Source organism: Sturnira hondurensis, unplaced genomic scaffold, assembly GCF_014824575.4.
Source record: "Sturnira hondurensis isolate 20B ecotype Veracruz unplaced genomic scaffold, ASM1482457v3 Scaffold0009719, whole genome shotgun sequence".
In the NCBI taxonomy this organism is placed as follows: domain Eukaryota; kingdom Metazoa; phylum Chordata; class Mammalia; order Chiroptera; family Phyllostomidae; genus Sturnira; species Sturnira hondurensis.
The window spans coordinates 862,920-875,637 of record NW_028082350.1 but is presented as its reverse complement, the minus strand read 5'-3'; the positions used below and the strand labels follow the sequence as shown (position 1 = coordinate 875,637).

At 36.2% G+C, this 12,718-nt stretch overlaps 1 protein-coding gene across 3 annotated transcripts in view; it reads right to left on the bottom strand.

The window, feature by feature from the left end:
- GRAMD1C (GRAM domain containing 1C) overlaps positions 1-12,718 on the bottom strand; it is a 102,082-nt gene that overhangs the window by 10,991 nt on the left and 78,373 nt on the right. For all 3 annotated transcript variants that reach the window (XM_037057397.1, XM_037057398.1, XM_037057399.1), the window contains 8 exons: positions 12,091-12,228; positions 7,429-7,547; positions 5,869-6,011; positions 4,981-5,084; positions 3,539-3,715; positions 2,455-2,512; positions 626-736; positions 299-404 (listed from right to left, as the gene is read on the bottom strand). In XM_037057397.1, the coding sequence (XP_036913292.1) occupies positions 299-404; positions 626-736; positions 2,455-2,512; positions 3,539-3,715; positions 4,981-5,084; positions 5,869-6,011; positions 7,429-7,547; positions 12,091-12,228 (956 nt within the window). The remainder of the gene's footprint in view (positions 1-298; positions 405-625; positions 737-2,454; positions 2,513-3,538; positions 3,716-4,980; positions 5,085-5,868; positions 6,012-7,428; positions 7,548-12,090; positions 12,229-12,718) is intronic.

The window sequence follows — 12,718 nt, the reverse complement described above, 5'->3', positions numbered from 1 at the left end:
TCATATAGAAGAATCACTAAAAAGAAAGAAATAGATGTAAGTATGATGATATGGAAACATCTTCAAAATGTATCACTAATTGAAAAAAAAAAGATACACAATGGTGTTTGCAGTATGCTCCTATTTTATAAAAAAATGTACCAGGGACTATGTGCATACTATGCATAATACAAAAATTGGCAAGGCAAGGGTAGTGCCTCTAGGAGGGAGTTTCTTACAATAATGGTATATGGAATATTCTCCCACAGCCGAGCAGCACCGGGTCCAAACTGGTGAGAAAGCACACAGAGTGGCCTACCTCTTCGAGCATCACAATGGAGTCTCGGAGCACTCCTTTTAAACGAGGGGCCTGGTCTTTATGCTTTTGATTGTATTCTGCTCTTGACACCATATCAGAGGCTAAACTGAAAGAAAAATACCATATTAAAATTCAGGAAAATAACTCCTAATATTTTTATTTCCAGAAATTACCAGTACTCCATAAATTTACAAACAAAAAAATTAAGAAACAAAAAAAAGTACGACTACAGAATAGTTAATAGACCAAAATCTCTAAAACAGGAGTTTTCTTCGACTAGGGAATTACTGAAATAATAACAGGTTGGAGGAGGAAAAAAAGACTTACTTCAAAGATTTCTCTTCTTGGAGGTGGAGACGGTAAAAGGACTGAGCAGCATATTCTATCTTTGACAGCTTCAGAAACAGTGTTACATTCAACAAAACTAGCAACAGCAAACTAGGCAGAGCAAAGCATACCCGGTTAATCCACTCTTCCCCAGACCTGAAGCATTGCTAATGCAGAATATACATGCAAAACCTTCAAAAATGTGTATTATCCAGACCAGTTTTCAATTATTGTTAACATTTAAATCAGTTATCCCTATTACATAAAATAATTACTTGTAAGTACTAAACAGACATTGAGGGAAAAGTTAGAAGGCAAGTGGAGGACAATGAAGCCCTTGAAGCAGGTCGAGATGGTCCCCGACATCCGCTCTGTTAGGAACCGCAGCCAGGGCAGATGTGCGGCCCCTGGCTTAGAGATCGACCAGGTGAGCTTTCAGTATCTGTTTTGGGTGCTTTTGGCTTAAGCGGTTATAAAACCATAATGCTGTACTTCAAACAGAAAATGAAGATCAATATAGACTAATCTTAGGTAGATCATGATGTACTTGCTATTCCCAGTGGAAACCAAAATAAATTTTTAAAAATCACCATTCAGCAAAAATTTCCTCTAGTTTAACTTGGACTAAGAAAGTATAAAACCCCAAATATACATTAATGGTGTAGTGTACAAAATGTTAAATGCTAAATGAACTTTATTTGTTCTCACGGCAGCCTTTCCAGTGAATGAATATATTTCTTATTATACACATATACAAATACATAGGTGGCACCACATCTCATTTTTTCTGTTAAAATATCTGACTTGCCCTTAAAAATATATACAGTATTCCCTTTATCCAGAAGAGAATATTTTTTAAAATGAAAGCTTATATTGTAACAATAAAATCAAATTTATGAACTTATTATGGCACTGAAATGGTTCACTAATGAACATTTCGACATTTGAGTATAAACTTTCTGCAAAGTAAAGCAAAAGACCACTGATGATATTTACTATTCAAAACTGCCATAGCAAATCAACCTAACTGGAAGATAAAAACCTTCTTATAAAACTCAAAGGCACAATAATCGTTTTCTATGTTCTGAAATCTGTAATTAGAAAAAAACAGCTGATATGAGAACTTCATTCCAAAAAATCCCCGAGTGTGTCACCCAGTCGGAGCCAAGTCAATGGAATCTAAGTGACTACCCCGACATTCACATATAGCCATGTAGATAATAGTAGTCTGAACATAACTGGCCAAATGGATTACTATAGAATATGAAATTCAGACTAATTGCCCAGTATCTCTCTTCGTGGGATCTTCAATCACTTTCATCAGAATAACCTGCACAGAGTGTTTTGAAATACTGATTCCTGATCCCTACTCGAGACCTACTGACTCAGTCTCTGGACTTGGGGCCAAGAAATCTTCATTTTAGCAAGTGATTCTTATGCACAGGAAAGGGTAAGGACTACTGGTCTAATCAAAAGAATAAAACAGCATTATTGGGATTTCACTAGCCTACATATATAAATACTCCCTTTAAATTTATGGAACATCCCATAAAATTCTATGATAGAAGAAATAAATCAAATTAGTTTAAAAATAAAAACATTTATTGAATGTGTACTTGGTATTTGCTCAAATTTAGTGATTTTTCTGAAACTCATACATCAAAACTATCAGACTGAAGAATATGTTGTAAAATTACTGTTTTTGTAAGTTCAAACTGGTCAAATAGTGGTAAGTTCTATACAATAATATACAAATGCATTCAAATCCTTTTGTAAACTGTTAAAGGTAAAAACACAAGCTAAATAAGCATTCAAGAACCAATACTTACAAAACACTCATCACCACGATAAGGGCAGTGTTCCAGTTTTCCGCTTCCTTTTTCTTTCCTACAGATAACACACACAAACACACACACACACACACACACACACACAGAGGCTGCATTAGAATCGGGACTGTGATTACAACTGGAAAAAGTTTAATTTCATTTGAAATAACTAGAAACTTAAGAAACTATTTGTAAGGGAAAAAGTGATTTAGGGTGCATTGCTGCACCATTTTTTGTTTGTTTGTTTCTGATATCCTGAGTAATATGAGTCAAATCTACAACAAGAAAACTTACATCAGCCCTTCAAATTTGGCCTATATTAAAAATTAATTTACTCTAAAATTAAATATGCAATTCAATACATCATGTATGATCTGTAGCTAAGTTCCATTTCTTCAAACAATATTTGAGGTAGGTTTATGTATAATACTTCCCTCCTGAAAACAGTTTTGTAAGTCACTGCCACCTGTTCTCTATTGCCCATACTTTTAAATTCTGAAATTAGAGCCATTAAGCTTAAACATATTCACACTAAGAAATGAGCCTTGGAAGAGAATTTTTTATGTGGAAGGATGTGAAGGTGTTACAGTTTTACAGTTCTGAGAGAGAGGGAATAACAGCAGATGCAGGATGCCTTTAAAATTGAGAGTGAGGGTAATAAAAGTCAAATTCCATTTCTACAGTTTTGCTGGGCTAGCCCTGAAACTACATAAGCATTAAAAACATACAACCATTTTAGTACATTCAGGGGTAGAAATGTAATGTCTGAAAATGCTTGGTGGGAAGTTAACGAGTGAAGTGTCCAGCATCCAGGGACAATGGTGGGGACTGGTGACCTGGGGACTTGGTCTAATGAGGCAGCAGCTATTAAGCTCCAACTGATTGTTGCTATGAAAGTATTTGGATCCAGGGCTCTCAGATCTGAGTTTTTATACAAAAATGTCCAATTTTTAAAATACCATGTGGCCCAGTAAAATACTTCTATTGACCACATGCCTGACATTTTACAACTGCCAAAGAGACATATTCTGCTTAATATAAGTAAACTAAAACCTTTCATCTCTGTTTACCAGATAACAGATACCTGTAACATCCCCTTTGGCATCTACACCCCCATCTCCAGAAGAACGCCGAGAAGCAAGTTTAGGAACTGTCTCTGCTGTTCGATTGAACGTTCGCCTTCTCCTTCGCAGGCCACTAAGTTTTCCAGGGTCTTCAACAGACTGATTTAACATAGATTCTTCCATTAGCAAATCTGATTCTAAAGGGGAAAAAAAAACTTTGGGTAGTTGAGAAACCTCAACTATAAGATAAACTTCATCTTTGGGGGGTTAGTGGTTGTGTTGTGTTCTGTTTGTTTTTTTAAGCTTTGGAAAATTTCTTTGACAATTACTTGGGTTTCATGGCCTAGATTCAAACCTACTCTAATGAAAAGTTTTGGAGAGTACAGTGATCCCATAATAAGGCTTCATTATTCTAGGAAGAATGAATTATATTAATAAATGATGAGATCATCAGAGCAAATTTGCCATGTGCTATATTAAATATTAATGTAACAATTTAAGTTTTAGAAACAATAGGCCTATCCTGGATCATTAGAAAGATTTCCAAGATAGAGTATGGTACTTGATGGTCAATTTCCAAGGAAGGAGTAGCATATAATAGTTCTAATTTACAATAAGGGTTTGCAGAAAAGGAAGCCCTAATAATGAAAATTTGCAAACAACCTAAAAAAATCTCATTTTTGTCAATTGTTTCAATCTTTTCCTTTACCAGATTTTTTATTAGAAGTTCATTATCCAGTGGCCAAACTAATTTTTGAGTTCCAGTTTCTTTGCTCCTGATTAGGAGTTTAATGACAGAATAACCAAAGAGAGAAAAGCAAGGAAATAAAGTAAATAATCAACAAACTAGAGGATGACCAAGAAATTACAAGACTTGACTGACCACCAGCTTGTCTTTAACTAAAATTGATTATGCTCATGTAAGTATATTTTTTCTTGTGTGTATTTTAAGGAATATCCAAATAGAACTACTATATTACTCCCCCCAGTCTAGCACCCACCTCCACCAAGTTCATACTTGTACAGGACACCGTTACTTAGCGGGCCCGTGTAAAACCAGGAACACTGTGCTGCTGAGGACAGTGTGGGCCTGAGGACACTCTGAGATTAGCAAGCACAGGTGTCCCTGTGCGCTCCAGCGGTGGAGTGCCCTGTTTCAGTATTTCTTGTTCAGTAAAATGGAGAAAAATAGTAACAGTACCTACCTCATGGGGCTGTAATGAGTTGATATTTATGAAGCACATAGAACAACATCTGGCTTATAGTAAGAATTATTTAAGTGTTTGTTGGACCAATGAAAATTAGAAGTTTGAAAGTCCAAGTGGGGTGGTTACAAGTACTTCAGTGGGAGACATTCCAACACCATATACCAGTTTCTGCTATTAATCCAAATGCACAATTAGTCCATTCTGTTAATAAATGCTGTCTTTACAAAAACAGATAAATCAAGAAATGCACAAACCAAGCTGTTTGAAATAGTCTTCCAGTGAGCTCCAGGAATTCTTCTCAATCAAAGATTTGACAATGGCCCATGGCTGTTTTCTGTATTTCAAATCTGTGGAGATTCTAATAGGATAAGGATAATATTTATTTAATGGACAAGGATTTAAGTATATTAACATTGCCATTAAGTATAAGATTGTATTCAGTGGACAGCCAGAAGGATTCAAAGTCATTTAGATTGTAAAAGAAAATTTGTTCACTGATAACAACTTCTTTCAAAAATTACTGTGTGCTACTAATAATTTCATCAAAATTTCCTTCTAAGTACATGGGATTTTACTTCTTTCCTTTCTCTACTCCTGACTTTTCTTTGCATAGCAGGAAAGGCTCAAAATAAATTCTAAATTTCCTACATGCCTTGTAAAAAAATCTCCAGTGGTCAGGAATTAGTTGAAAATCACTACATTAGCTAAGACTAGGCCAAGCATATGATGACATCCCATCACTAATTCTAATGCACCAACACTGCTCACTCCCCATTGTAGAAGAGTCATTCACCCCTCACCCTGTGCCCCTCAAGAACTCCCAGCCCCCTTGCCATTAAAGAGGGACTGGTGTCGGGTTCTGGCCACAGACTGTGAGCATGGTTCTACAGCTCTCTCTTACTGTAGCAACAGAAACACCACATAATCTGGGTTGTGTAGCTCCAAGATATCAAAGCCTTCATTGGCTTGGGCCTTGAGGGAGGAGCCCCATCCCTCTGCTGACCAAGGATGGATGTGTAATTTGAACAAGCAAAAAGCTCTGTTGTGGAAAGCCATCACTAAGATTTTAGGATTACTACTATGGTACCAGAGCATAATCTAGCCTACCCTGACTAAAACACTCATCATCTACAGTAGCTCACCTCAGCCGGCACTTCTGTTTTGAAGATGGGATGATGTAGTATCTGTTCAGGGTGTAGAAGTAGTCATGGTAGGGGACATCATGTGTCAGCACTTCTGAGTCTACCCAATAAAATTGCGCTTCCCGACTTTCTTTATACAGTGTCTGCCAAAATAAGATAATTTTTTTTGCATGTACTTGTTTAATACATCAAATTCCTTGCCAATTCAGAACATATGTATTAGAATTCCTTCTCACGTGTTACAAAAGACATGAGAAGCCAATGTACAGGGCCAGAAGGGCCTCCATGCTGGCTGTGCTATCTACGAATGAGAAGAAAGGACCTGCAGAAATGGTATTTGCTGCCTCTCAGTCATTTCACAGTATAATTATTTTTCTTTCTCTTAGATAGGAGGAGGAGAAAAGAACCATATAACCTCTTGTGTATATTACTAGTTTTTAAAGAATTTTAAATCTTCCTGTTAGGAAACAATTAAAAAATTATTTGAAAAAATTAAGGATACCACCCAAAATTCACCAAGGTGTAATAAAACCACCCTTCACCAAATAAATGAAGGGAGCAGGCAAACAAACAAAACGCTACTTTTCCTCAACAGGATTTGGCGTGGCTGCTGGGCAAGCCTTGCTCATTGTGATCATGCCCTTTATACCCGTGCTCTAAGGTTATCAAAGACACTCTAATGCCAAAGTGCCAGACTTTTATTTATCTAAAAATCTTTTGAGAAAAAAGTTTAAGTTCTTTTTAACACTGATGGACAAAATTACAACAGCAGAATTAGTTCAGATGTTAAGAGGTGTTTTCGAACTATTTGCACAATAGACACACTGCACTCCAACACGAACTGGCCATGCACAAACTCCACGTGGACACAGTGCCACACTGGCACAGAGCCGGGCATTCGATGTCTCACCATCTCTTTCCCATATGCCACAGCAGCCATCGTGATTTGACCCAAACCCTTGACATGATTCTGCAAATCAAATTCCCATAGCATTCTTTTTTAAACCATTTATTATTTTTTAAAGGTTCAGTCATACACAAGAGTAGAAATGAAGTATAATGAATTCTCATAAGCTCATCAACCAGCTTCAACAACACTAACTCGCACCTAGCCCTGTTTCATCTGTACCCCATTCCCACATTCCCCCCCTCCCTCACACCTAGCCACCCTCCTCTGCCTGGCTAGGCTACTTTTAAAAGATCCCAGACATCAGTAGAATTTCATCCATAAACACCTCAGTATTTCTCTCCATAGATTCTTCAGTATGCCTCTTTAAAAGATACTTTATTTTTTTAGATACTTTTCTTTAAAACATAGCTACAATACCATCACACACACACACATACACACACACACACACACAAAATAACAGTTCCTTAAAGCTCATGAATATATGGTTGATCTGTTTCTTGAGTGTCTTTTAACCTGTAACAGTTTCTCCTCACATTTTTTCTTGCCATTTACTTGATGAGATTGTTTCGTAAACTGGCAACTCAGACAGGCATCTTCTCTCTTCCCAGGTGCATGGTTCTTCTGTGGTTCTGACAGGGCAGACATACCTGCTTCTCAGTGGCAGCGGTGGACTTCCCAGTGAGCGGATTATTAAGAATTATAGTGTAGGTCATGGTTCTCAGTTGATCACCTCCAGGTTCCACATTCCAAGGGGTAGATACTACGTCTAATCACAGCAAACATAAAATGAGTCAGTTGTAGAAATGGGAAGGGTATGACTTGAAATGGAATCAAAGAGCTAGTTTTTGAATATTTTAAATTTTTATTTTTGACCATTCCAAAATAAAATTAAATGTTAGGCACTCTTCTTATATGTGACATCCCCTGTCTCTGATCTGTTTACTTCTAAATTGTTGTCTATTAATACACTTTTTACTTTCCTTTAGAAGATAAAAGTTGGTTCATCTGTAGGCCTCTTTTTAAAGTCCCCAATACCTATGAAGAAAAGTAATGTCACCAGCCTTGTCAAACTGAGACAGAACAGCACTTCGTCATTCCCATCATTGAGCATGAAACCTTGAGAGACATTTGTGATACGCAGCAAAGTGGTCTTGATCCCAACTTGTGGAGAAACCACGTAATGTTAGTGGCTTAGCTGCTGAAGTCTTTAATTAAGGAGGAAGCGATGGAATATACATAACTATATAACCTATACAGCACAAGCTATAGGATAACCTCTCTATGGCAAGACCTTGGCTAAAAGTCTCTTCTGTTTGCTTAGCAACAACACTGAGTAAAGACATACTTTGAACAGATATATCTTTAGAACACTGTACTATACAACAAAGGTCATTTTACGAGCCAAAGACTGAGCAAGTATAGGTAAGGGCGTCATGAACTCTATTCAAAGATCTGACTAAATCATCTAATACTGTCAGCACAAGTGGACTTGGGCAATTGGTATGTCTGGCTGCTACTCACCAACATACTGAAACACAGGAGCCCTTATCTAACTCATTCAAGGGAATGGCGCCAGGCATCATGATCTACCCAGTGTTTCTCAATTTCTTTCACACAGCTAGGTCTAGCTGAAGCTACCTTTTGAATATCTGGAAAAATCTTACAACTAAATTTAAAAAGCAACATCACAAACCATGGAAGGTATCATCCAAAATTTGCTATAAAATGATTTATTATATTGTTTTTCCCTATCTTTCCTACATTTTAGTTTCTTAAGAATAGGTAAGTGGTAATAATTCTACCCCTTAATTCTTTTTTTCTCTCTTTTAAATTGTTGTTCAAGCACAGTTACCTCCATTTTCCTGCCACCATCATTTCAAGATGGCATTCTGAGCACACATCTTTTCCTTCCCAAAATCCTAATGAAATGACTATGGAAACATAAAAATAAGGAAACCATGAGATTTTGATTTATGTTAAAAGTGTATATTTGGTCTTCATCTCATTTCCATCCAGCACAGAGCTCTTAAAACTCTTAGAATTTCCTGGGTAAGCAATAAAGGTGCCTTTTAAAAAAAAAGGTTTTATTTATTTATTCTTAGAGAAAGAGGGAGGGGAGGAGAAAGAGTGGGAGAGAAACATCAATGTGTGGCTACCTCTTACGCACCCCAAACTGGGGACCTGGCCCACACCCAGCCATGTGCCCTGACTGGGAATCGAACTGGCAGCCCTTTGGTTTGCAGGACAGCACTCAGCCCACTGAGTTACACCAGCCAGGGCAAGGTGTCTTTTTTTATTATGTCTTTTGTTCAGGACCTTGCCCTATTTATTTCTTCCTTCAGCTGGCTGTTGATTTGTATATTTTAATGTCCTTTATAATAAACTGGTAATCTAGTGAGTAAAAAAATATTAATTTACATAAACTGGTAATCTAGTGAGTAAAAAAATATTAATTTACATGAAAGCTATAAAATTCTAAAATACTTTTCAAAGGTTACTTTGATTGTATGTCAGTCTGTTTCAGAAAAATTATACAAATAATCCACTGTGGATCAGCAATAGAATTTAAAGATATTGTTGAATTCTGCTGTTAAAACAGCACACTATTCAACAAAGCAACAATCAATAAGGAGAAAGAAAAGTGTCTTCCACTTATGTTTCACCAATGTTACCAACAAGCCACTGAATATCATGTGCCATGGCACCGTCTAATGAACAACATCCTGGAGTAGTCAAGTCCCCAATACCTGAGTAAAGCTCATCATAGTATAAAAAATTGGAGACAAAGTTCTAAGAAAAGTGGGACTAGCATACAAAAGAGATACAAGAGCCATTTTGATATATTGAGTTGAGGTAATAAAAATAAAAGTTGAATTTCAGAACAACCACTTCAAGCATCCTTTGATATAATAAAGTTTTAAAACTGGTGAGTTTTCATACCCATTAGGATGGTTGTTATCACCAAAAAAATGAAAATAGCAAGTTGGTGAGGATGTGGAGAAACTGGAACCTCTTTACATTGCTGGTGGAAACGTAGAACCATGTTGCCACTATGGAAAACAATGTGGCCATTCCTCAAAAAATTAAACACATAATTACCTTATGATTCAGCAATTCCATGTTTGAGTATACACCCAAAGGAATTGAAAACAGGGACTCAGATATTTGTACACCAGTGTTCACAGCAGCATTATTGACAATAACCACAAAGTGGAAACAAAACTCCATCAAGATATGAATGGATAAACAAAATGTGGCATATACCTACAATGGGACGTTATTCAGCCTAAAAGGGAATGAAATTCTGACACATGCCAAAACATAGGCACACACTGAAGACATTATAGTAAGTGAAATAAGCCAGTCACAAAGGGTCAAATATAATATGATTCCACTTAAAGAAGGTACCTAGAGTAGTCAAATTAAAAGAGAAAAAAGTAGAATGCTGATCACTGGGGGTTGGGCGGAGGGGGAAATGGGCAGTTACTGTTTCACAGGCACAGAGTTTCAGTTTGGGAGGATGAGGAAGTCCTGGAGCTGGATGGTGGCAATGATGGCTGCATGGCCATGTGAATGCACTTAACAGCACTGAGTTATGTGCTTTAAAATGGTTAAAATGGGAAGTCTCATGTTATATACATTTTACCACAGTAAAAAAATTGGTAAATTTAGGTGATGTATATATGCATTTTATTATACTATTCATGCAACTTTTCTGAAGATTTACATTTTTTTCAAAGTTAAAAAGTTGAATAAAAAAGACAAAAGCTTTTGAAGCTTTTGAACTTTGAAATACAAAAGCAGTCATACAACTGCAAACAAAGACTTAAAATAATACCTACATAAAAGCTCCTTAATTCACACAAAAAATTAAATCAAATCATAGGCATTTTAATGCTAAATTAGATTACAAATAATTGACTGAAATTTTTTCATTAAATTCATAATATTTTTAAAAGACCCTTTCAAACCCATTATCAAGAAATATAACTTTGTCACAGCCCAGCTGGCTAGAGCGCCATCCCAGTATACCCAGGTTCAATCCCCGGTCAGGGCACACACAAGGATCAACCAATGAGAGCATAAATAAGTGGAACAACAAATCGGTGCTTCTCTCTCTTCCTCCCTCTTTTTCTCTAATAATCAATAAATTAAAAAAGAAATATAACTTTGATTACCAGGTAACTAGTACAAAAGATAGCATAACTGTGTGCAATGTGTGCAATCATAAGATTATCTCTTTTGGAGAAAACCTGAGTGGTTCTAGGTCTCAATAGCAGTATGACTATAGATGTTCAGATTTAGAATTAGCCAGAAGCCTTTGGTTCCCGAAGCCACTTACACCATCAGATAGCACATATATTCATCCATACTGAAGCTAGATGTGAAATCAGACACTAAATGCAGCTGTGATTCAACAAACGAACTTCACTTAGGGATAAAATGCTAGTTCCTCGTGGACCTTTTCAGTATAAAAATAGTAGGGCATCGTCTTAGATAATTAAGAGAAATAATGTCTCCAGCTCTTCTGAAATAGCAACTTCCAACAGGTAGACATGAATAATAAGGAAACACAGAATAGATTCAGAACAGATATAATAAGCTAAGTGAAAAAGAAGACATACACCTCAGATATCCCACTTTTTTAAAACTGAAAGAACAAAAAACAATAAATGATTACCTTTTTAAACTATGGAATTCTTAATATAATCACAAAACTCAATTAATAGCTATCAGAAAATGCTACTCTACTATGAATAATAAACAGTTATTTTTTGTACCTAGCATTGGTGAATATTTGGGCTTTTTTTGAGTTTTGCAGCATTGTAAATAAAGCTGCTATGAATAATAGTACATGTCACTCAGAGCACACGTGTACCCATCTCTGAGGAATACATGCCTAACAGCAGAGTTGTTGGGTCAGAGAGGATGCCTACGATCAGCTTTAGTAGATTCTGCCAAGCCATACTGCTGAGTGACTGTACCTAGTTACACTCCACCAGCATCCAGGTGTTCCACGCTACACCCTTTTAAAACGGGGTTCAACCCAACTGAACTGCTACATTAATTAATACACTGAATTTTAGTTTTCAAAGGGTCTTAATTATAGGTAGAATCTGACTAACTGAATAACTTTAGATGTGAATTTAATCAAAACACTTAAATACCAGTTCATATATCACCAAAATAAAATGAGAACTTGTTTAATTTTTCTCCCTGACAACATAAATACATATATACAAGCTCAACCCACTAAAGATAATAAAATCCTCCCAAGTTTATCATTAGATAAGAACACAAGCACCAACCTATTATGTTTCTAGAATTGGTAAATCTCTGCATAAAGCGTGAACTGGTGAAGAGCAATTCAAACATTTTCTCAGCACTGATGTGAAAAACACGGTTGATGTAAAGTCTTCCATGAAGATCTTTCTCAGAGATATTTTCTGGGGGAAGAAGAACAGAATGAAAGGGAAGAAACCAAAAAACAGATAATTTCAAGGTTTTGTTTTGTTTGTTTGCTTTTGGTACAATACAAAATAGCTTTTAAATGTGATTATAGTGATCAGCACATTCAGGGCAATATTAAACCTCTAAACTGGTGTCATATACATATATATGATGTATATCCATACATAAGAGTATATTGTTAATTCAACTATAATGATAAACATTTTCGCTGATCATAATGAAATACAATAATCAATATTTCAGTTGTCAAAATTCAAAAAATAAATATTTAATTTGAGTAAAATCAAATTTCCATAATATATCACTCAGAAGAATATATCAAACGTGATGAGGGCAAGACTGAGATGCAGAGTGGTACCTGCCACAGCACATAGCAGGCCCTCTGTCTGAGCGCTTGTGCATTCGGTAAACATGAAGTCACAAATGGCTCTAACACCTGTTGCACTCACTAACTTGCTAGTATTG